A 24,941-nucleotide genomic window follows, 5' to 3' on the forward strand; every position below is an offset into this window, starting at 1 on the left:
TCAAGCCGACCCAGAGAGAAGCATCAAAGGAATAGGTTTCCTCCTCAACCCACTGCTAGCGCAACTCAACGCACTATCATCGCTCCCTGCATCACTAACTGTAGGCGTAACACTCCCCCGTCTCCTCACTCCATGCCCATGCCCGTACCCAATGATCATAACGTCCGATTCACAGCTCGAGTGACGGCCATGCCCATATCCATATCCACGGGGGCTAGAACTCTTCGTCATCGTGGAAGAAGCAGGACTCTTCGGCGTCTGCGGCACCACCTTATTGGAAGAGTTCTTACTCCCCCTCTTCCCAGCACCCCCCCCCCCCCCCCCAAAGTACAACCTCAACTTCGCAGAAGGTCCCCTCCGTTCATGTTCCTCCCGAATCGAACCGATCGTCGAAGAGGACCATTTCGATTTTAACATCGGGCTGGGCGAGGGTGAGGAGGTGGGAGTGTGTTCAAAAGAGGTGGCGATGTCCAAGTCGGCGCTGTTGGGGCTTGAAGGGAGCGAAGGGGGATATTCATCAGCCCCCTCTTCCCCTTCGACGTGCAAATCCATCTCCACATCGAACCGAAAGTCGTCCGATTCAGACGAAAATGAACAGGCACTCCTCAAGTCCATGTCCATCTCTATATCATCCTCGTATAGCGAAAGTGAGAACACCGAACCCTGATCGTCCGTCTCGAAGTAGCCACAATCTGCCGGTATGCTGGAACGTGGCGGTGGTCTGCGAGATGATGATGAGGCGGGGGTGTATGGTGCACGGGAGTGGAACGATTTAGGTGAGGTAGGGAAGGGTGATGAGATATGGTTCATCTTGCTTGAAGAAGATGTAGAAGAAGATGCAGAAGAGGTGCGGATGAGAGTTGGGATGGGTGGTGATGGGTAATTCGGAATGAAGCTTCTCCTACTTTGTCGCTTGGAAGAAAAGGCAGGGGAAACTGGGGAAGTGGTACATGGTGTAAGAAGGAGCGGCTTGGAATAACGAACCGAGTGATGAGGTACGAACATCGATTCGGGGCGTGACGGCTTTTGATGTGTGGTGGGAGAAGAGGGGAGGGTGAGGATTTTAGAGAATTCTTTGTTGTACCACTCTGAATCGGATTCGCCTTCATCGGATTCGTAGAACGACTCTTTGATGGGGAAAGTGGGATGGGCCGTTCCATTGAAATTTTGAATGGTTGCGGAAATGGGGCATTCGCTATCGTTGAATGGAGACGGAGACGGAGACATTGACGGGGAGCCATTGTGCTTGGCGATAACAAGTGGCTTAATGGCTGCTCGGCGGGGATTGAACCGCGGAGACGGGAGCGCGAACTCGTCGTCTGACGTTGACGGTGTAGGTGGCAATGTGCTGAACCGCGAACACGGGCTCGAATCTGAAGACGAGGCGGATGAGGTGGGAGAGGCGCAAGAACAAAGGGAAGAGGGAGTTGGAATGGGTGGGTGCGGGAATTTGTAAGAAACGTCCGTGAACGTGAGTCGGGGGATGGAACATGGCTGGTAGTTGTGGTAGGTGGACGAGGGGCAGGTCGCAGAGAGAAGGCCGTTTTGAGTAGAGATATCGTCGTCGAGTCCCATCCCATCTCTGCCTATATGCGTGCAAGACCACCTCAAACCGTCCACGCATTCTTCCCTCTCCCCATTGCCAAAAACGAACTCAGTCGTCCCACTAGTGCCTACCACTTTTATGATAAAACCTGGGCATTTGCCTGCACAGTCTTTTCAATCCCCCCAAGTGAAATATGAAATGAAATGCCTAGGCTATTTCATTCTTGCTTTGCAGCTATTTCATTCCTACCCACCACATTTTTCATTTCTCCTTGGCAATGAAATGCATTTCATTCTTTTGCCTGTGCTTTTTCATAACTTTTTCATTCTTTGCCAACTTTATTTCTTTTCTTTTCATTCTTTGCCAGTATCATTTCATTCTTTTGCCTGCGCTTTGCCAGTATCATTTCATTCTTTTGCCTGCGCTTTTTCATAATTTTTTTCATTCTTTGTCAGTCTTATTTCATTCATTTGCCTGTGCTTTTTCATAACTTATGTATTTGTTTGGTTATGATGGGATCAAAATATAAGACATGTGATCTTTTAGTTGCCTCAATTTACATGTTTATTGCTCAATTAAATTAGATTATGGCCTCAAATACAAACAAATGTAAAGATCACAAGCCAGGGGTTGATTAGGTCAAACTATAGCTAATAATTTGAGAATACATATGTTTATTATTTACAAACAAATAATGTGTCTAGTTATGAAAAGGCTTAGAGAAGCAATGAAATGAGTTTCATTTTTTTTAAGTGCAACCCTAACCTTAAACATGGCAAACAATGAAATAATAAGTTATGAAAAGGTGCAGGCAATGGAATGAAATAGGACTGGCAAAGAATGAAAAAAAAATTATGAAAAAGCGCAGGCAAAAGAATGAAATGATACTGGCAAAGAATGAAAAGAAAAGAAATAAAGTTGGCAAAGAATGAAAAAGTTATGAAAAAGCACAGGCAAAAGAATGAAATGCATTTCATTGCCAAGGAGAAATGAAAAATGTGGTGGGTAGGAATGAAATAGCTGCAAAGCAAGAATGAAATAGCCTAGGCATTTCATTTCATATTTCACTTGGGGGGATTGAAAAGACTGTGCAGGCAAATGCCCAGGTTTTATCATAAAAGTGGTAGGTACCACTCGTCGTCCTTGTTTCATCGCAGCAATCGCAACGAAAAAGCGCTGTAATGGTTGCTTCAACTGCGTTATGTCGAGTCATTTCGCTGTCCCAGAGGAATTCTAAAAAAACTGAACTGTCAGTTTGAGCAAAGAATCGGAAAGGTGACCAAGCGTACCTTCTCTTTCCTCTGTAAAATCATGCGACTTGGGGGAATATGAGGGGCATGTTGCCTATTGGCTGGGGTTGACTCGGTGATTCCTTTGGTTCTATTACATCTCAGGAGAGAACGTATTACCGCTTGGAATGGGAGCCATTTTGTCGTAAATGTAGCCTTGATGGATGGGCCGAGCAGATAATGAAAAGTAAGATGTAAGTAGACTCTATAACGAGTTCTACGCGTCCCGGAGGGATGAGGAGAGGCGTTGCACGAAAGGTGCGCGTTTGATGTGGTTGTACAGGTTGAAAGGCTGTATTTGTCATCATCTCTTTCTACATACTTAAATCTGCACATTGCCCATTCCGAATATATATTTTCCGTTATCAACCTTTCCTCGCAATGGAAAATAAAAATGTGGGAGGTACCCGCCTCGGAAATTTTTCTCAACTCTACTAGACCGTTTATGTGAAGTTGGCATGTCCGATGGTCCCATTCTTCGAAACATAGTATGTATTTAAGTCTGATCCTCAGCTAATCCTGAAAATCAAGATTTTTCAAGGACATCGTCATGAAAAATGGCCGTTTTTGAGACACCATCTTCTCTGATTATGCCTTGGTACATCCCAGGGCAATTCAATGGCATTGCGACAGAAGTAAAAATGTTCAACGACATTTTACAACACAATCCACAAAAGAAACTCACCATTGCCTCTATTATCAAGCGCGATAACGCCTCCAATCCCGCCGTCTTTGGCAAGGTCCTTCACAGCGCTAGCACAAGCCACCGCAAGCGACTGCTTGAGAAAGCGCACGCGGTGTGCGATGGTTGACGCCGTAGCCTGCCTGATGAAATACTGTTTTCACTATGAGAAGAGAAAAAAGTTCGGGGAATACTTGAACGCCTACATCTCCATCCCCGGTGCCCGATACACCAACAGCGCGCCTACCCTGGTATCCTCTGAACTTATTCCAGCATCGTCGGACCCAGCCCGAGTTGTCGTTCCATTCTTCAGCCCAAAAGCCTGCACCCATCAAGGGTGTATCACCGATACGACCAACCAGTTTGTTGGTGCGCCCGCCGGTAGAGGTTAAAGATGCGATGCATCCCCGGATATCGAGAGCTACAGCACCGACTGTACCAGTTGGTAACTGATCGAGTGGACTCAAAAAAGTTGGTCCTGGCTCTGGTATGTCAGGCGGGAGGTCTTCGGGGAGCCCCAGCCCGCGCCGATGTTGTCTCCATCTATGGTCAGTGTAGAAGTATGAAGGGTCAACGAGAATTTCGCCGAGAGATTCTCCAATTTCCTCAGCGGTTTCTCCAGAAAGGAAGGCATGAGGAGCGAGTGATGGAGATAGGTACAATGCACGGACAAGATGAGATGGGTTCTTAGTGCTGGTCAACAGAGTTAAGCCAAGACCGCGTCGGGATGAGGGTATTTCAGGGTGAGATGCTGGGGGTTTTGAAAGCATGAGGGAGGCTTCTAGTTCGTTCTTCAAGACATGAACACGCTTCGGGTTGGTCACATTGAGGAGGCTTACCTTTCCGGCAACGTTAAAAACGGCGCCTTTACCAGCGTTGAATAATGGGTTGTCTTTCGTTGTGAACGTTAGGTCAGAGGGAGAAAATTAGGCCCATTTCAGAAAGTGGGCAGACCTTCCAGCACTGTCACGGCGGCGACCACGGCGTCCATAGCCTCCCCGTCTTGACTTAGAACATCGTATCACTTTAAATTATCTAAGAAAAGAAGTGACTGAGCTTATAGAGGATACTGACTGCGTGCAAAGCTTTCGCAAGGCCAGCTTTATAGAGCATCTGCTGCTCCTTTGTAGAGCCAGCCTTTGACATTGTCCCAGCTCCTCCATGAATAACCAGAGTATAAGATTTTCTCGATGTTTGAGAGGGAAGTAAGGGTGTTTTGTCGGTTGACATGGACGTATGATGAGTGGGGATGGTCAAGCCAGTTGCGAGTCTGGAACGACCGGACCTTCGACCGTGCCGACTTCCGGGTAGGGGGGAAATAAGAGCAGCAGACTTTCTGCTAGAGTCCAGCTGATTTTGTTAGCACGCTACACTAATGGCGTTCTTTCCTACCTGACATGGCGGTTTTTCGGTTGCAAGGCCACCTGCTGCTCATTGTGGTTTATGGCGGAGCTTGACGGAGTTTTAAAATATGTTCGCCAGATAACACTACGTGGTTTTCATTGGACCTACAACTTGTGATTTTCGAAGCCTCAAGGATGGAATTCACCAGCCTCATCGTAGAGCGGGACGATACAAACAGGAAGATAGAAACGAGGATCAAGAACGGCAAGGTTCAGCTTCACACGTCCAAGCATTCAACAGAATCTTGACTGACGATACGTAGGCAACACGAGGAGAGGTTCTTGACGCACATTCCAATCGGTTGAGGGGCCATAGACGCGTCCTTGATCTCATATCCAAAGTGTTCCTTCCCGCTGGTTACCCCGATTCCGTGTCTCCAGGTAAGCAATAAGCGTCACACAATCTGTTATCTGACGGCCTGTTGCCAGATTACCTTCGGTCTGACTTTCCTTGCAGAGTACGCCGTTTTGCTTATGAAAATTTCGCTCTAGCTATCAAATATTGAATGCCTTACAAGCGTTCTGCAATTCTTTGGTGGGACTTCTATCATCTAGGGCGATCCTTGAAGGTGTTTCTTCAAGCTTAAATTCGCATTTACTAAACTAACTCAGTCCCAACAAGGATTCGGAGTTGGAGATCCATCTGCGACAGCAACGAATGCACTACTTCTCACTGTCCTGCAAGACGTTTTCAGCCGTTTAACAAGTCCGTTTCGCAATGTTATCCTACATCTTCACTAATCCTTGCACACAGCCATTGTCGCGGCCCACATATTGGGTTCTTCACTAGCACCCGATGTGAAGAAATACCGACTCCTTGCTGACATGCTCAACGACGCCGCCGTAATTCTGGACACAATTTCACCTCGTCTCGACACGCTTTTCTTTCCTGGTCTGCGAGTTGCAGCATTATGCCTCAGCGCATTGTTCAGATCTCTTTGCGCCATCTCAGCGGGCGGCTCCAAGGCGTCTATCAGCTTGCATTTCGCTACACCGCTCAAAGGTACGGGCGACGTAGGCGATCTTAATGCAAAGGACGCCAGCAAAGAGACTGTCCTTGCCTTGCTCGGTATGCTGGTACATTTATACATTGACGGAAATTTACTGCCTGTTTTACTTCTCCTTTCATAGCTTGGTACGCTCATTGTGCCCCATTTGACGACGCCATGGACAATTTACACAACTCTCCTTGTTCTTGTCGGACTCCATCTCACCATCAATTATATTGGTGTGCGGGGTCTGGTCCTGCGCACATTGAATGGACAAAGGACTTGGCTTGCTTGGTCTGCCTATATGCGCACACAACCAGGTCGTGCCCCAACACCTGATGAAGTGGCGAGTTTGGAACGTATATTTGAACGTCCAGGTGCATTTAGGGATCCTAGAAGCGGTGTCCTTATGGGCCGCTGTACTATTGGCTCTTCGTTTTCGGAGATACTTAGCGGACCTATACCTCCGCAGCTACTTGAGTTGTTCAAGGAGGAACGATATCTACTGTGGTTCGATCGTCGCTGCCTGCTCCGACCGGAATCCCCTTCCGTTGAAGGCTTCCTTCGCCTACATATTTGCCTCAAAGAGGGGTACAATACTGAGGATCAACTGAAAGCGTGGATTCACGCTGCGGAATTGTGTCGGGCTATTTCTTCGCAAAGGGATGCCTCTGGTGTCCTTGATGCACTGGGGGTTCTTGAGGAGACCCATCAGAAAGTTGTGGAACTGATTCCGGATTTTGTCAACAAAATGCGGGCTCTCGGATGGAATACCCATGATTGTGCTCTTCTGTCGGGATCTCCTGTCGCTGTTATCCTCTCTGTTGAGAATGCAGCCGGTCAAGCGACAGAAGGAAAGAAAACACGATAGCATTGGTTGTAGGTGATCATATTTGCTTTTTCTTGATTGTTGAATCCTCAGTCTTTTTTTTTCGAGCAGGGTGTTGAATTTCTGGCTCTTGGATTTTTAACATTTGCAAACTTGTCCCTCGGTTACTTTGAACCCTCTATTTTCAATGTGCACCTAGCGTCTAATTTAAAATTGGTCATGATCAAGAGAACGATTGGACACTGACAGCTAAATGCAAAACCCTAGACACCTCCCAAAAATTTCTGGTGTCCGCCTCGCTTTGTGCAAACAACCACATTTGGTTCAAGTCCGTACCATCGCAACCTCGATTGGAGTGTGGAGCACTCCATTACATTACATACACCCCGAGTTGGTGGAGGACTTGCGTCATTCGTGCCTGCTTCCTTCCTCAAATGGTTGTTTGCACAAAGCCAGGCGGAGTGAAGAAATTTCTCGGGGGTGTCTAAAGTTTTGCATTCAGCTGGAAGTCATGCCTGAAACGAGGGTTAACTTATTTTAGGTGCCCCCATAGCTCCTATGGCACGTGAGTTCCACTCATCAAACGGCAATCGTTGGTTCAGTTGTTCAGAAGGACTATGTAAGAAATATGATCTACATTATCTCGTTTTCCACTCAAATCAACGATAGGAAACATAAGCACATAGGTTAAAAAAAACACTGGCGCTGACATGCTTATCTTTTTTTATGCCCATCACCTCATGGCGTGTAGAGAGGCTTATTTTGCTTTGACAGAAGTCTCGATCCTTGACAGAACCTATGATCCGGATCGCCACACATTTGGTTTCCCGCGGTTCCAATCGCGGTCCTCCATGCTAAAATCCGAGGTCCCTCGATGACAGAGTTCTCCCCTGTTACTCAGAAATTCATCCGGTCTTAAAATTTTCATCGCATTTGGGCCAGATAAGTGAGATCTACTAACTCGCTTTATAATTGAATCCAGGATTGCGGTTGCTTTTGAGGCTTCTCTCTTACTCCAAATATCATATTTGCCGCGACGAGCAAGACCAATACCATGGTGCGATGAGATCTTGCAGAAATTCGAACCCTCTCTCTCCCTACCACTCCAGATGGGAATCTCTTGGTCCACCGGAATAAGGATCCGAATGCCGCCGACCACCCATTACCACTCCATCACCTCAACTGAGCAAGTCAAGCGCCTGATAATCAGTCCTGATTCTCAACATCCAGGACTTACGACTCAATTTGCTAATGTCGGTCGTTACACCTCTCAAATCTGTCAAACCTCGACCCAGTGAGGCGGAGAGGTAAGACACTTGTTCAGCTGTCAAGATTCGGGAAGTCTCATTTCTAACTCGATTCAGTGCATCGTTATCGATGGGAGCCAACGGAAATGACATTGAAGATAACCAACGCACCCCGATTTCTAGAATCTTAAAGAACAGGGATGTCCTTAGTGCGATCTTCGAGGCTTTTGGCTTGGAGCTAGGTATCAACGGTGAAATGAATGATGGTCGTCAGATCAGGAAAAACCTGAAGTCAGCCGCACTCACCTGTAGCGCATTCTTCGAACCAGCATCAGACTGCCTGTGGCGCATCATGGACTCGTTTATGCCTCTTTTAAACCTTATTCCTTCTTTTGAGGAAATCGATGGATTGTATGTAAGCCTTGTCCGCCGATTTTACCTAGTTTGATAATCCGTTATCCAGGCGATCAGGGGACAGGTACACTGGCGGCGCTTTGACTACTACTCTCAGAAAGTTAGATCGTTTGTTGTGAGGCTTGATCCTGGTTGGCCGAATATCGCGGGATACACATATGTTCAAATTTCAAACCTCCGACTGCGTCCATTTTTTCCTGCTTTGTGCAACGTCTACATTCTTTCCTTCAAGGGCGACACTTTGAATTTGTCTTCCCTCTTCTTCCTGCAGGTACCGACACTCCAGCAACTTTTCATCAGCAATGTCACGGATGCGACCTTCATTGAATCCTTCATCTCCTCCGCAGCGGGAACATCGACTCATTTACAGTATCTCCGTCTCGAGGGGTGTTGTACAAGCTCTTCATTGGCAGCGATCGTAAACATTCATAACCTGACATCGCTGAGACTCATTTTGCGAGACGTCTCCTTTGATCCTTACATCGTGAGGACCTTCTCGAATCTTTCACGTCTAGTGATACTTGTTATGGACTTCCAAGGGTGTCCACGTATTACCCTGGATAACTCTGATGCTAAAATTGTCAAAAGCAAAGGTCCCCCTTTCCAGAGCCTTCAAGTTTTTCAATGCAAGGGTTCTGCCCGTCCCCTCTCGATCATCTTACAATTCATGGTGAAAGCTCCTCTCCGCATTATAGACTTCAGCATCTGTAAAACTCCTCAGTGGGAAGCGGATATGACCGCTTGCATGGAGGCCGTGGCAGCTCTGAAATCTTTGAAAATCATCCGGATCGTGAATAGCCTAGGAGGTAATTTTGATACACCTTTGAGCGTACTTGTACCCCTTGTACATTTGAAGCTACAGGTCCTCAAAGTCACGGGCTTTCACTTAGAGGCCTCCTCTAGCGATCTCAACACATTGACGATTTGGCAGGGAGTCAACTCTGCTTGGAGGAACTTAACTTGTCTGCACCTTCCCGTTGATGGAAGTGAGGACCCTTACTATGGAAAGATAACACTCAGTCACTTGACATGGTTTGTGACAACCTGCCCCGTACTCAAGGAGTTGCAATTTTTTGTCAACCTACTCGAAGTTCCATCCCCTCCTGATCGTCCACCAAACCACTCCCTTGAACGCCTCATCATCGGTAGCCGCCTGGGGAAGTGGACGGTTGTAGATATGATCAGCATAGCTCGATTCATTGATAAGCTTTACCCTCGTCTTGAACAATTACGAGGTTATGCGGTGGAAGGCTTGCAACATGATCCAGATTCCAACTGGACACAAATTGAGAGTATTTTGCTCTCATACCAGGCTGTCAGGGGGGAGACTATAAAGGTGTGCAATGAAAGCATGAAGAGTACACGCCGTCTTTTCCCTTGCTTTTCAGCAATAAACACTCATTTTATATATATTTAGGAGAATTGCAATGTTTGAATAAACGAAAATAAGGAGATTCTGTGAGAGAATGTCATGCATATGATTAAGTAAAGTCATACAAAAATTAGTGAATTTCAGTCTCGAGTTCCTCCTCAAGATCGAATAAACCTTAACGGTACAAAATATTCAATAAAAGTTTGAATGGAATATGGCTGATAGATCTGTCACTTGAGTAGATGGGATTGATGGATTTGAGTGCAGGTCTTTCAAGTATTCGACTCGTAGACTGCGAATCTATTATGAGCCGAGGAATATAGATTCAAAAGGAGCTTCGTCCTCCGAGTCAGCCCATTGATTGCTACTGCTACTCAACGCAGTATCATCCCCGCATCACTGGTAATCGTAGGCGTAACACTCCCCTTCTCCTCACTCCATTCCCAAGCATTGCCGTAAACCAATAATAATAACGTCCGACTTGCGGCTCGAATGATGTCTCAGCCCATATCCGCGGAAGCAGGATGAGTGAGGGGAGAGATGGATTGGCATGGATTGTAGTAGGAGAGACTCTACGGGTACAATCTGCTGAGCTTGAGGGATTGATATCCATTCGTGGGGACATGGATGTCCACGGAGCATTTGAGATCGTCTTCCTGAAAGTATCCAGACCAAGTAAAACCCTCAACATCGCCACGCCTCTTTAATCGCGTTTCTCATGAATTGTGATGTCCATCTATCAATCCACGTCCTGCAAGTACACGTTGAAAGCTTCCTCATACAAGGAGAGGAGGATCATCGAAGACTGGCTGTCTCAAACACATTCTGCTGTAATGCAAGACATTGGAGGTGGTCTACTTGACAGCGTATGTGGGACATGGGAGTAGGAGTAGGAGAAAGAGGGGAAGGTGGGGAAGGGATGGCGCGGGGAAGAGGAGGAAGTTATGACAGCGGAAGAGCTGACGAGGGTGCGCCTAGGAATGGGTGGTGTTGGTTACTTTGGAAGGTGCTTCATGCACTTGGCTTTGCAGAACAAAGGGGTGACTGGCAAAGGAGCGAGTTCGAATGGCTTAAAGCAGGTGGAGGGCCGTAATTGACCGGGGACATCTATGAGAAGCCATTGCATTTCAAAATGAACAGCCTGATGGCCGCTCCGCAGGGGTTGAATATTGGACTGTGGAAGGTAAGAGGCTCGTCGTCTGATGTCCAGGGCGAAGACGGAGTTTTTGATGCCCCATAGACATGCGACTTCTTCTTGAAATCGGCCGAAGTCACGACAACAAAGGTAAGCAGCGCCACGGCAAGCAAAGGGGGTCTTATGTGAGGGGGTTGAAGAGGTTATGTTGTTGGCATCCGTCGTTGACATGAGGGAAGTAAGTGGAAGGGCTTATGTTCGCAAGCCTCGACTTGAGGTTAACGTTGTGAAAGCGTCGGATGAGGACTCGTAGTCTCCTCCCGAGGAAAGTTGGTTCAAAACATAGAGGGATTACGGTATGAGAGTCAGCTGTGTGTGTGCTGTAGAGTCGTTAGCTACCGCCATGATAGGAATGAAAGTAGCCTTACTTGAAAAGCCTCCACAATACAGGTGAAGGACCCTCAATAACCGCCACGACCTTTCTGTTCAGTGGCCAGTGAGCTCTCCTATAAGCATCGCCATGATCAACGCTAACGAAACATCAAGACCTTGACAACACAAGGGCGAGCAATGATGGAGTGGCTTTGAGTATGGCCGATGAGAGGTTCCAGGCTAAAAGAGTTGGCGATGAATGTTGGGAGGGGAGAGGATCAGACTAAGAGAACTCGCAAGGCTGGGGCCAATTTGCCCTCGCTATTTCCGGTTTCATAGCACAACTCTCCAGACTGAAAAGAAGGCGAAAGTGGGACACAAGGGTAGGTGTGTTTGGGGACAACAAGCATCTTGATCCTTCCTTACATGCACCTAACCCAAGACCTCTATACCCCATAAACATGCCACACATTATCCCTCTCCTCCACCATCCACGGTATAAGCACCGTATGGCATATCGGCAGCTTCCACTAGTAGCTGCCATTTACATCATGTAAAACCTGGCATGTACCATAGAAGTTCCTGCTTAACTACCGTGAATGAAATGAAATGAATTTTCATTCATTCACGGCACCTGTTTCATTCCAAGTCATTCTCATTCATTGCCGTCGAGAATGAAATACTTTTTGTTTCATTTCATTTCATCTCAATTTTTTCTTCATTTCTACTGACAAGAATGCAATTTATTCTGTTTCATTCATGCCTGGCGACTCTTTCATTTTTTTAATTTCATTCCACCATGGCAACTGTTTCATTTTTTGCTTTATTCTTTCGTTTCATTCATTCCTGGCAACTGTTTCATTTTTTTCATTCATTCATTGCCATGGAATTTTCATTTCATTCTTTCCAGGCAGTTATTTCATTTTTGTTTCATTCTTTCAGGCAACAATTTCGATGTTTTAACACACATCTAAATAAGGAAATAATATACAATTATGCCTGATATGTGTTGTGCCCTACTGCAGTGGTGTGGGAGGCCATATGGGGGTACTTTTGCATTTGAGGCTCAAATACACAATGAGATAGGCATGCTGTTGCCAAATAAGGCACTTAAATATTTTGTATCAATTACATAATCATTTTCCCAGCTCTAACAATGAAATAGGCACCTGAGAAGAATGAAGCAAGGAATGAAACAGTTGCCCTGGTGGAATGAAAGAAAAAAATGAAACAGTCGCCAGGAATGAATGAAACAGAATAAATTATCTAGAATGAAACAGGTGCCGTGAATGAATGAAAATTCATTTCATTTCATTCACGGTAGCTAAGCAGGAACTTCTATGGTACAGCTCAGGAGTACATGATGTAAGTGGTAGCTACCAGTCCAGCTTCCTCCTCTTCAGAGAACCGGGAGGGTGTTGTATGGGTGCCTGGAATCATGAAGGTGTGTCTGTTTGGAAGAGAGTTCAAAGTGGTGCTGCGAGAGAGTCGTTTGTAGATACTTGGTGGATGACGGTGTTGGTGATAGTGTTGAGGTGCCCTGTTAAGGGAAAGAGGGAGGAAGAATCAGCGAAGATGTCGCCTGGATACTATGAGAAAAGGAGAATGGAATGAGCCATCCAGGCGAGTCAAAAGATATACAGGAAATTCACACCTCTAAGTGGGGAAAGTGTCTTCAAATTACGGTCCTCACCTATAGAATTAGACATTGACGGGAAGATCTCGACGAAGCTCAGCCTCCCAGCAAAGTTCATTGTCGAGACTTCAGCCCAATCAGCATCTTGAACTGCGCGCAGAAACCAGCCCCATCAAAATGGGCTATGGTTGCGGTGGAATAGGGTGAAAGAGTTGTTCGAAATTGTGAGAACCTTTCGCAAGGTGGACGTAGTGAGCTGCTACACCTTCGATTGAGTCATGAAAGGCAGTTAAAAGGTAGGGTACGGAGAGTGCACACCTTTTCCGCGACTTAAGGCAGGAGAAGCTTCCTTGGATATCGAGAGAGCAGATGGACGGCGAATCTTGGACAAGAGAGTTTGTAGAGCTACATGTCGGCATTCTCGTGGGCGTATGTCCCAGCAAAACGACTGACAAGGTGCTGGTATGACCAGGGCAGAGGTACCTGGGGACGATGGAAACAAGTCGACGATAAATTGAGCAAGATCCGAGAACTACTGTTATACAGCACTCGTAGGGCGTCGTGGATGAGGCAGCGTGAATGGGAGGAGAAGGGGAGACGGGTTGGCATGGATTGTGGCAGGAGAGACTTTACTGGCACGATCTGCCGAGCTTGAAGGATTGCTATCCATCCGTGGGGGCAAAGACGTCCACGGAAGCTTTGGGCTCGCCTCTTTACTACTCCTGAGAGTACCCATCGTCCCACCACCAAAAAAGACCTCAACCCTCGCCGACACCGTCTTCGTCCACGTTCCTCGCATGGTTGTACGATCGTCAAATTCAACTTCGGCATCGAGCTCGAACTTGAGGAGGGTAAAAGAAGCCAAATGTCGCCTCCCAATGCTTGGATCGGAAGTTATTCCAGCCGTTCGCATTGCGGTTCAACTCTAGCTCGAAAGGTTCTGAGAAGGGGTGATAGCATCGGCCACGCGACAGTGACTCTCCATTCCCATCCGCGGCATTTCCAAACAAAAGCCATACAATTCTGAGGCTCGTTGACCTTTCAATCCTGCGAAAAGAGGGCTAACAAAGGGATCTGGCGTCTGTCTGAGAAACGCATGCCAGGGAAAGGAAGGTGTCTGCAGAGGACGTTGGGGTATATGACAGGGGAGATAGGGCCGAGGCGGGTTTAGGGAAGGGAAGGGGTGAACCATTGCTGGAGGAATGCTGATGGAGGAAGAGGTGGACGTTGAACGTTGAGGATTGAATGAGTATGGAGATGGGGGTGGAGGGTAGTTATGGATGGTACTTCGTCTTCCAGGCGTGTTTTGCATTAGAGAAAGAGGAAGATCTCAACGAGAGGAGTAGGGAGAGGTGAGATGGGGCTGGTTTTGGACCGCTGTGAACGGGGAGTGGGGTGAATGTCGATGGCAGAGATTCTCTGTTGGTGCTCGATTTTGATTAGGCTTCTCGCCCATCGTTTCGTTTCATTTCATTTCGCAAGATTCGTTTTTGGTCGTTAGAGGGTCGACCTCGAGTTATGGTCCTTGTTTTCCGCCTGAGAAGTGGGCTGCTATTCAAACTGTTAGATACGATTCAGAGAGTTATAGTGGTGAGGAACTAGAAAGTCTTACAGAGATTGTGATCTTGTTCAAACAAACTCGTTCCCGACCCATGTTGGATTTCGACCCAGAATGCTCGCCGCAGCCGAGACGTCGAATTTGATATTCGGTTCTTGAGTGAGCCGGTGGGAAAGTGCGATCTCGTGGGGTCTGGTCGCAAGAGTTGGTTTGGTAGTGCGAGTTGACATTGGTCTACGCTGGTACTTGAGAGCAAGCAAAGGAGTTTCGCCGCCCGATTAGGATTCCGACAACGAATTCTCACAACTCCTCTTCTTCATCGACCACGACAACAGCCCGACCTATCGACGTCTTTAGCCATTCAAGTTTTCCTAGCCTTCATATTACGACATCATTCCACTGATGGAATCTTCATCATTACCCGCATTGCTGCAAAACGCCATCGGAACCACCATATCTGGAGCCACACAGATCATAAATGCCGGCCGCGACATCGTTCTTCATGGCTCTCTGGACCCGCCTCCCACAGGTATGTCAGTTTTTTATAAATTTTCCAACTCAAATTGTTCATTGCATCTAGGTCTTCGGGACTTGCTTAGGCCTGTCAGCAACGCAAGCCATACTCGCGCGGGCCCCGTTGCTCGATGTGAACCTGGAACCCGCCTAGAGGTCATTGCTCAGATTGACCAGTGGTTTAACGGGCCTGACAATCAAGCTGCTATCTGCTGGCTCACAGGACCAGCAGGCTATGGCAAGTCAGCAGTGGCTCAGACCATCGCTGAGCACTACGCCGCAAAGGGTCGCCTTCTAGGGAGCTTCTTCTTTTTTCGAGGTACTGGCGAACGGAGTCACATATCTCGTTTGATCCCTACTCTTGCACATCAGATCTCTCTCACTGTTCCTGGTGCAAAGCCATTTATTGAACGTGCTCTTGAGTCTGAGCCAACCCTGCTGACTGTCTCTATGGCTTACCAACTTCAAAGGCTTGTCATAGAGCCAATCCATTTCAACACTTCACAAGTCTCCTATAGCTCTGTTGTTGTTATTGATGCTCTTGATGAATGTGATGATAAAGCTGAGATGGCAGACTTCATTGATGTCTTGCTCAATGCATCTTCAGGGGGTCATCTTCCTTTCCAGATTCTCCTCACCAGCAGGGTAGAGGAACATATTCGAAGAAAATTTGATAGTTCTGAAGCTTGGTTTTTGCACTATCTGGAGCTACAGGGTTATGATACTTGTCAGGACATCAAAGTATATTTTCAAAGGGAGTTTGGTCACATCTATGACCAAAATTGGCGAATCATGCGGAAAATACCAAAGCCCTGGCCATCAGCTGAAGATCTTGCTGCACTTCTTGACAAGGCTAGTGATTCATTTGTATTTGCCACTACATTGATCCAATGTGTTGGTGGAGACCACATGCCACACAAGGCCTTGCAAAAACTTCTGGCATCAGGAGTTAATGGCCTAGATTCACTCCATGAACAAGTCCTCTCTTCTGTGTCCTGGACAGCAGACTTCTGTCAGATTCTTGGAACAATCATGGTTCTGAAACACAACAAATCTATCTCTTTTCTCAGCTCCCTCCTCTCTCTCCAGCATGAGGAGGTGATTTGTGAGCTATTACAAGTACAGTCCATTATCAAAATTCCTGGAGATGATAATGAGCCTATTATGCTCTATCACACATCTCTCCAGGATTTTTTGATGGTCAAATCACGATCAAAGCAATATTTCATTGATCCTCCTCTACGACACCTTCATCTGGCCATACACTGCTTGAAGCATCTAGAAAACTACCCTTCAAAAGACTTTTTTGAGGATGAAGTAGCTAGCTATGCTTGCTTGAATTGGCCACACCATATTCTTTTAGGATTTCAGATGCAAGAATCACAAGTTGATGAAACAATGACAACCTCTTTGGTAACTCTTATTGAAAATTTACTGACTTTTCAGGGTAAAATATGGTATAATACCATGATGACTTTTGAGTCTTCTGAGAAGACAACAATTTTAAGCTGTGTGAGAGATGGGAAGGATTTGTTTCAAGTCAGTCATTGCAATTCTTGAATCATCATCACACTCTTAACATGTTTAAGACATTGCAGGTGTCACTTGCTACAAAGAATTTGACCAAGCTATTTGAACAATTTAATTATTTCTGTGAAGTGAGAGTTTAAAATTAGAATATTTTCACTGATTTATATCTACCAACAGACAGTAAGTAACAAGAGACTAATACTGCTCAACATTAATCTGTAAGGTGAATAGGAGGTATGTGGAAATAAACATCAACCAAAAGATATCAAGATAAAATATTGACCTGTTGTATAGAAGGTAAGCTAAGACATGATAACATTTTATTGCTGCTGATCAAGCACAGGAAGTAAGAACAAAAAATTTACCAAGCAAAGCAGAGTTTTATTCTTGTTGTTGCTTTTTCTTGCAGAATGTATGTCTACAAATTGTTCAAGTTTATATATATACTAATGGTTGTCACTAGTTTGTGGGAAATTACTTCACACAATATGTCACATTCTACCATCAACTGACCATTCTTTCAGGAAGTAAGTATCAATGGTTGATTCTGTTTCTTATACAGTTAATGTTTTGTTTATAAACCCAGAGGGTAATATATGGTCTGTTCACATTGTGTTTGTATACCTTTAACAGATTTTTTAGTGGGTAAGTGATTATAAAATTTCTAAAGTAATTTTGTTCTGACTCAATTCTCTTCTTAACCTACCATATCTTAGATTGTGAGTGGCTCTTCTATTGACTATTATCTCTGTGGCAACTCATTCTCTGGTCTTTTCTTTTCTTGTGCACCATTCTCATGATCATCATGTGCTTTCAGAAGGTATGCTTTCTTGCATTTTATTTTGCACACTTCTAAAACACATACTTGGGCCAATCTTTTCTAGATGGTGAGTTAGCATTCCTTTTATATACTATGCAGTCTTCTGAAGATAAATGTGCCAATCATTTTTTTTTTAGAAAGTGAGTTGGCCTCATTTTTGATGTGCACTCTTCTGGTTACACAGACTGTGGCATACCTTGTTCTAGGAGGTGAGATGGCCTGGCTCTCAATGTAGACTCTTTCAGTGATATTGTGGCCTGTCTTATTTCAGGAGGTGAGTTAGCATAGTTTCTATGTGCATCTTCTGGTGACACAGGTGTGGCCTGTCTTGTTTAAGCTGGTGAGTTAGCCTAGTTTCTAATGCACACTCTGCTGGTGACTCAGACTGTGGCCTGTCTTGTTTTAGAAGGTGAGTTTGCCTGGTTTTTAATGTGCATTCTTCTGGTGACACTGTGAGCCTTTCTTCTTTCAGAAGGTGAATTGGCCTAGATTTTAAGGTGCAACTTCTGCTGACACAAATGATGGCCTTTCTTTTTAGAGGGTAAGTTGGCCTAGTTTTTCATTTGCACTCTTTTGGTGACACAAACTGTGGCCTGTCTTGTTTTAGAAGGTGAGTTGGCCTAGGTTTTGATGTCCAATCTGGTGACATGCCCTGTGCCCTGTCTTGCTTCAGGAGGTAAGTTCAATTGGATTTTCATGTGCACTCCTCTGGTGATGTAGACTGTGGTCTGTCTTGTTTCAGAAGGTGAGTTGGCCTGTTTCTCATTGTTCACCCCTCTGGTAACAGTGTGGCCTGCCTTGTTGCAGTTGGTGAGTTGGGCTGGTTTTTCATGTGCATTCTTCTGGTGACACAAACTGTGGCATGTCTTCTTCAAGTTGGTAAGTTGGCCCAGTTCTTCATGTGTACTCTTTGGGTGACATAGACTGTGGCCTGTCTTGTTTCAGCATGTGAGTTGGCCTGGTTCTTCATCTGGACTCATCTGTTAATACAGACCATGTCCTGTTATATTTTAGTTGGTAAGCTGGCCTGCTTTTTAATTTACATTCTTCTGGTGACAAAAATTGTGGCCTGTCTTCTTTCAGTTGGTAAGTTGACCTGGTTTTTACTGTACACCATCTGGTGACAGAGACTTTGGCCACTCTTGTATCAGGAGGTGAGTTGGCCTGGTTTCTATTGTGCACTATGATTACAGATTGTGACCTTCTCTGTTTCAGGAGGTGAGTTGGCCTGTTTTTTGATGTGCACTCTTCTGTTGACACAGACTGTAACCTGCCTTGTTCTAGGAGGTGGGTTGATTTGGTTTTCAATATGCACTTCACTGATGACACATACTGTGGCCTGTCTTGTTTCAGGAGGTGAGTTGCCTGGCTTTTGCTGTGCACCCTCTGGTAATAAAGACTTTGACCACCTCTCTTGTGTCAGGAGGTGAGTTGGCCTGGTTTTATTGTGCACTCTGACTACAGACTGTGACCTGCCTTGTTTTAGGAGGTGAGTTGGTTTGGTTTTTGAGGTGCACTCCTGTTGACACAGACTCTGACCTGCCTTGTTTTAGGAGGTGAGTTGGTTTGGTTTTTGAGGTGCACTCCTGTTGACACAGACTGTAATCTGCCTTGCTTTAGGAGGTGAGTTTGCCTGTTGTTTGATGTGCACTTTTCTGAAGACACATGCTGTGGCCTCCCTTTTTTCAGCAGGTGGGTTGACCTCATTTTGGATGTGCACTCTTCTGTTGATACAGACTGTGGCCTGTCTTGTTTTAGGATGTAAGTTGGCTTGGTTTTTTATGCACTCTTCTGGTGACAGAGACTGTGGCCTACCTTTTTCAGATTGTGAGTTGGCCTGGTTTTTGTTGTGTACTCTTCTGTTGATACAGACTGTGGCTCATCTTGTTTCAGGAAGTAAGTTAGCCTGGTTCTTCATGTGCACTTTTTTGGTGACAGTCTATGGTAAATCTTTTACAGGAGGTGGGTTGGCCTAGTTTTTCATGTGCACTCTTCTAGTGACACAGACTATGCCCTGTCTGGTTTCAGGAGGTAGGTTGGCCCAGTTTATATTGTGACTCTTCTGCTGAAACAGACCATGGCTTGTGCTGTTTCAGTTGGTGAGTTGACCTGATTTTCAATGTGTGATCTGCTAACACAGACTGTGACCTCTCTTTTTACAGAAGGTGGGTTGCCTTTGTTTTTTATGTGAACTCTGCTGGTAATAGAGGATGTGACCTGTCTTATTACAGGAGGTAAGTTGGCCTGGTCTTTCATGTGCACTCCTCTGATGATACTGGCCTGTCTTCTCTTATTTCAGAGGGTGAGCCACTCCACTTTTACTTTGCACTTCATTGGTGATACAGTCTGTGGCCTGTGTTGTTTCAGGATGTGAGTTTTGACGATGAATTATGTTTCTTACTCACCATTTCTTTTTACTGTTTTCAGTTTGTCAGTCACTTTTCTTCACTGCATACTTTTCTAGTAATCTATTTTTGACATTTCCTTTTACAGCTGGTGAGACACCTATATACTTATCCCAATCCATTCTGTCACTTGTTTCTTGTGCTCATCTTTTCCATCTATAGAAAGTATGTGGTCTCTTCTGCATATCTTGTGAGTTTTATTTGATACCTTTCACTTTTTGAATCTACATGTATTCAATCATTATTATTTATCAGGTGATTAATCTCTATTCAATATCTGTCAAGCTGGTTAGTGAATTTCAGCACCTGTAGAACAATATGACATCTTCATGTTTGTTCTTTTCAGGATGTAGGTCATCAATTTACTTTCATTCAAACACAATTCTGGTGTTTACAAAAAATCAGATTGTATGTTTCTGTTTACTATTATACAATTATGCTCATGTTTTATAGCTTGTATGTCTTCAATGCATTGCCACACTTTGTTCTTTAAACCATTCTTTTTGCTAGGAAGTATGTATTTCTCACATCATTTGACCAGGTCACTTATTTCAGAATTATAGTGGGCAAGTCAACTCCATTTTCTATCAAATTAGAATCTTTGGTGTCATAAAAATTTCCATTTTTAGAGGGTATGCTTCTTTATTACTGTTACTGCTCAGTCAATACTCATTTTCAAAATATATAGAGAGATACAGAGCTCTTTGGGTTCTAATGGGCTTATTTCTTTGGAAAATCTCAAGCTTTTGTAGGTGTATCTATTTTCTCTATTCCTTTTTATTCAATATCTCCATTCCTAGTAGTTGATCCATGCCTTATACAAATATTTTCTTTGACATCTCCATGATCAAGTTATATAGACATTGAGGAGAAGAAAGATTTCAATGTACTTAGTGTAAGATGGTCATATCCCTATATGCAACTGCTATACTGAAAGGGTGTAGACATGAAAGAATATTCTTTCACCTACTGGTGCATATATGGTAGTGTAAACAGCTCTATATCTACAGCCTTACACTTAGTTTGTGGAATGATGTTCAAAGACTCCTTGCAGAAGAGTCTGCAGAGAAGTCAAATGAGTGACTGACTTGAGTTGGCACTTATCTTGTGCATTGATGAGCAGTTATGAGGTGCTCAGCTAGCATAGAGTGTTGTAGTTCATGATCCCAAGACTGGAGTCTTGTGTGGTGATAGTCACTAATTGATGGGCATAGAATGCAAAGGTAGACTGTATATTATGATAGCAAACCCTAGCATAGGGTTCACACAACTATTGACAACAAGACAAATATATACAAAGTAGATATGAGAAACTAGTACTATGTCTTAGAATGTCCCATAGATTCCAACTGCATTAAAAGCCTCCCCACATTTGAAGACCATAGCTACTGCTTGGATAGCTGCTTCATGAGCTGTTGTTGCCCCCTCGTTGACACCACAGTATGAATTCCCCCTCTACTCTCTCTTCTAGAGTGATACTGGCACAATGTTATAAGAATACATCCAGAGTCAAAGGCAAGCATCTGAGTGAAGTTTGGACTGAAGGACCTTCCATAGGGATCATTGAACCTGAAGAAAGCTTTGAGATGGGTCATTCCCAATGGTGGCTGTGTTGTTGAGCCACTTTGTTGAAGGTCGCCTTGCATACAAAATGATTGATCACTAAGGCATTGTTCATATTGTGATGCATAAGATATCCATGCAGCTTACACACATCATCATTACTACCCCTGTCCACCTATATGAAAGCAGGAGACCCATAAACTGTTCTATAAATCTGGCTGATCCAAACAAAATGAGATGAGATGACTTTACTCAACAGCGAGGAACAGCAAGCATACCAGTCAAATGGCATCCTTCAAAGCACAAGAAGCAGGAATCAGAAGCACTGTCCATCATAATTTCCACTGATGAGCTTGCAACAGAGGGACAGATGGAGGAGCTCCTAGCAGCCATAATGAGTGCTGGGCCGCATTCCATTGGAGTAGATGGTATGGGCACTGATGACGTGAGCAGTGCTGGAATGCTGGGAATGATCACCTCATCTTTCTCAATGACTACCTCCACACCCCTCAACTTTTCCTGTGTCTTCAGGGACAGACATACTCATCGAGGGAGTGTGAGCCTGCTGACCTTGTAAGCATTCTTGCTTCTCTTCTTCCTGTTGAGCTAAGTGATGGGCCCTTGGCTCCAGAGGGATTAGTCTTGGCAGTGGGCATTCAGATGCTACAGTGGTAGGTGGTAAATTAATGACCACAGTTGGGGTGGGGGAGAAGGGGCTGGGTCAACATTTCATGGCAAGAGCTGCATGCTGAACACTTGCAATATGATTACTTGGAAGATGGTGTAGGGGCTCTCTGGCCTGTCATGCCTCTCTTTGGACTCTGTTTTGTGTATAGCCAGTGTAAAACAGGATGCTTCTTTCCCACCTTGCCATTGACTAATGCAACAATTGAGCCACAGAGGCTGGGCCACCAAACTCCCCTATGTCTGATGCAATCCCTGAGGATATTTCAATATCTTCCATATAATATATCTTTCCTCTTCTAATACAGTCAAAGTATACTCTCTTGCAGTCTTCCATTGATACAGATGAAACTATTTCACCTGTATAAAATATGAATTTAATGATTTTACCATTAAAGTCTTCTCCATAACTACACTACATACAATTGTAATGACATAGAGAGCCTTTGAACATACCCAGATTAGTAGACTAGTGCATATGCATCAAGTCTGAATGTAGGACAAAGGCTTTGGAGCTGGCAGCAGTATGTGTCACAACATTATGCTTGGAACCTACCTAAGATTCACCCACCATGAAATAGAGTACAAAGAGACTCTAGAGTAAACCACCCAACACAGGGTACAAGATTGCATTACTACCATTTTAAAATGGAAACTTGTTTTTTTATCTTGCAATAAAACCACCAGGACTTCTAGAGGATAAACTACATGTGGACATTATGAGAAAATGATCTACTACTAAAAAGACTATACCACAACTATGCAGTATACATACAAAGATCAAGCATGACTTGCAGCCATGTATAAGGTTGAGTATGGTGATTCCCATGTACACATCAAAAGTGATGCATTGTATCACCCAAGACACATAGAGGCATGTGCTTAAGAAAGACATTATGTAATATATCATGGAGACCCCCTTGATATTTAAGAGGCCATTTGAAGCTCTTTGGAACATCTTCTGATCTCCATATGATAAAGAAAGCAAGAAGAGGTACTTTAATTAAAGACCTCCAGAGATAAAGAAGCCAGCAGCACATCTGCATACACATTGAACACATTAGCATGCCTATCACTGAAATGACACAATATGTCAAATTAGTAGCTGAGCCCATGTGAAAGAAGCATGCAGGACCAGTCCAAGCTGAAGATAATTAAGAACTGGATTGTATGTAAAAAAGGTCATGAAATATTGAAGACTCATGCCCATAGACTTTGTATTGGCAAAGAGTTAGCAGAGGAAAGGCAGTACAAAGAATCCAACACTTGCTGTCACCCAATTGCCTCATGAAATTTGGTCTTTCTGATTTTTGGTTGGACAGATTCGTTTTCAGCAGTGCCAAATATTGATGGTAGTAGATGCAGAGTTGCAACAAATGTGCATTGCAGTGTTATACCATTGAGTGTTGAGGCTGTTCATGAAATAACAAAGCACTCACCTTGAGCAAGTCAACTGGTGCTGTGTAGAGACTTGAGAGTGAGCAAAATTACATTGTTGGACTTGGTGGAAGTCAGCGACAAAGGAGGAAATGGGGGAGTGGTTGGTAACCAGACATCCAGGCTGCACCCAAGTGACCCTCGCAAACACATGAGGTCTTCCAATTTCAAGTAGCTACCTAAATACATAGTACAATTTGAAATACATGTTGTCACCTGAAGCTACAGCAGTACTTTACAGTGCCCCACCCATTCCTGCAGGAATCCTCAGGAATCCTCAGGAATCCATAGGAATGGGACTGGAATCCTCAGGAATCCACAGGAATCCTCAGGAATGGGACTGGAATCCACAGGAATGGAGAACTGGAATCCAGTGAAATGATGCATTTACATTAATATACACTTCACATTGTGACTTAATAGATATCAGCATTTTCTTATAACATTTATATATTAAAATTAAAATATATTCAAGTAATACCTAATTTACTATTTTCTATGTTAAATGAAGGGGCAGAAAGAAAGGAGGGGAGGGGGGAGAAAGGAAGGGACAGGGAGTGGAGTGGGGCTGTCATCAACATAAGGGAGGGAGGGAGGGAGGAAGGAAGGGGGGAGGAATGAAAGGGGGGGAAAGAAAGGGAGGAGAAAGAAAGGGGGGAGGAGAAAGGAAGGGGGGAGGAGAAAGGAAGGGGGGAGGAGAAAGGAAGGGGGGAGGAGAAAGGAAGGGGGGAGGAGAAAGGAAGGGGGGAGGAAGGAATGAAGGGGGGAGGAATGAAGGGGGGAGGAAGGAAGGGAGGAGGAAGGAAGGGAGGAGGAAGGAAGGGAGGAGGAAAGAAGGGAGGGACAGGCAGTGGTGTGGGGCTGTGATCAGCATAAGAAAGGGGGAGGAAGGGAGGGAGAGATGGGCAATGGAGGGGAAGAGACCTGAAACCCATGTCAGCAAATGAGAGAATGAGGGGAATGGCTCACAAGATCAGCAAACAGGACAAACGACGACACGTTCGTCATCGTCTGGTACCCACATTGCGTCGTCTCGTTCCTACGTCGCATTGTCGTTGTCGTCGCATTGTTGTCGTTGTCGCGTTGTCGTTGTCGTTGTGTTGTTGTTGTCGTCGCATTGTTGTCGTCACGTTCTCGCGTCGCGTCGTTGTCTCGTGCCCACGTAGTGTTGCCGCGGCTCGGCTAGCTGAGAGCCGGCTTATGTAAGCCAGCTAAATTTCCTTAAGTGGCTCGGCTCGGCTTTTAGCTGACCCAAAGCCGGCTCAAGCCGGCACATAATTCTCAAAGTGATGTGACTATAAATCTGGGTAAATTAGATGCTGTCTACCTGATAGATACACAGTGTAATGTATATTTCGAGCATAGAACTATAATAGAAACCAAATGATTATGAAAATAAATAAAAATTCGCAAAAAAAATAGGGAAGGATGTGAGATAGCATGGAAATAGGAGCACGTATGGATGTCATCTCTTCAGCTCCTTCAAATACAACCAGAATACAATGTAAACGAGCTTC

General features: G+C 44.9%; 5 protein-coding genes across 5 annotated transcripts; 3 read left to right on the forward strand and 2 right to left on the reverse strand.

The window, feature by feature from the left end:
* On the reverse strand, nt 1–1,575 carry LACBIDRAFT_317699 (uncharacterized protein; the record flags this gene model as incomplete). Its single annotated transcript, XM_001890266.1, has 1 exon — nt 1–1,575. The coding sequence occupies one exon, from the start codon at nt 1,573–1,575 to the stop codon at nt 1–3; it is 1,575 nt and encodes a 524-aa protein (XP_001890301.1).
* A 1,786-nt stretch (nt 1,576–3,361) lies between these two features.
* LACBIDRAFT_317700 (L-asparaginase) lies at nt 3,362–4,747 on the reverse strand (the record flags this gene model as incomplete). Its single annotated transcript, XM_001890267.1, has 6 exons — nt 3,362–3,429; nt 3,521–3,656; nt 3,712–4,308; nt 4,357–4,409; nt 4,472–4,524; nt 4,575–4,747. 6 exons carry the CDS (start codon nt 4,745–4,747, stop codon nt 3,362–3,364), a joined length of 1,080 nt encoding a protein of 359 aa, XP_001890302.1.
* Nucleotides 4,748–5,055: 308 nt separating this feature from the next.
* On the forward strand, nt 5,056–6,780 carry LACBIDRAFT_317701 (uncharacterized protein; the record flags this gene model as incomplete). Its single annotated transcript, XM_001890256.1, has 7 exons — nt 5,056–5,130; nt 5,184–5,301; nt 5,350–5,359; nt 5,413–5,489; nt 5,543–5,626; nt 5,675–5,997; nt 6,052–6,780. The coding sequence occupies 7 exons, from the start codon at nt 5,056–5,058 to the stop codon at nt 6,778–6,780; spliced, it is 1,416 nt and encodes a 471-aa protein (XP_001890291.1).
* A 1,209-nt stretch (nt 6,781–7,989) lies between these two features.
* LACBIDRAFT_335396 (uncharacterized protein) lies at nt 7,990–9,834 on the forward strand (the record flags this gene model as incomplete). Its single annotated transcript, XM_001890257.1, has 4 exons — nt 7,990–8,045; nt 8,169–8,400; nt 8,449–9,735; nt 9,817–9,834. 4 exons carry the CDS (start codon nt 7,990–7,992, stop codon nt 9,832–9,834), a joined length of 1,593 nt encoding a protein of 530 aa, XP_001890292.1.
* Nucleotides 9,835–18,330: 8,496 nt separating this feature from the next.
* LACBIDRAFT_317704 (uncharacterized protein) lies at nt 18,331–19,835 on the forward strand (the record flags this gene model as incomplete). The annotated part of the gene is made up of 18 exons (XM_001890258.1): nt 18,331–18,352; nt 18,463–18,489; nt 18,551–18,553; nt 18,620–18,622; nt 18,689–18,761; nt 18,822–18,824; nt 18,889–18,891; nt 18,956–18,958; nt 19,025–19,096; nt 19,160–19,162; nt 19,229–19,231; nt 19,295–19,366; nt 19,410–19,434; nt 19,498–19,500; nt 19,567–19,569; nt 19,635–19,705; nt 19,763–19,765; nt 19,829–19,835. 18 exons carry the CDS (start codon nt 18,331–18,333, stop codon nt 19,833–19,835), a joined length of 399 nt encoding a protein of 132 aa, XP_001890293.1.
* Between the last annotated feature and the right edge of the window lie 5,106 nt (nt 19,836–24,941).

This window comes from Laccaria bicolor, genomic scaffold (genome assembly GCF_000143565.1).
Source record: "Laccaria bicolor S238N-H82 LACBIscaffold_85 genomic scaffold, whole genome shotgun sequence".
In the NCBI taxonomy this organism is placed as follows: Eukaryota; Fungi; Basidiomycota; class Agaricomycetes; order Agaricales; family Hydnangiaceae; genus Laccaria; species Laccaria bicolor.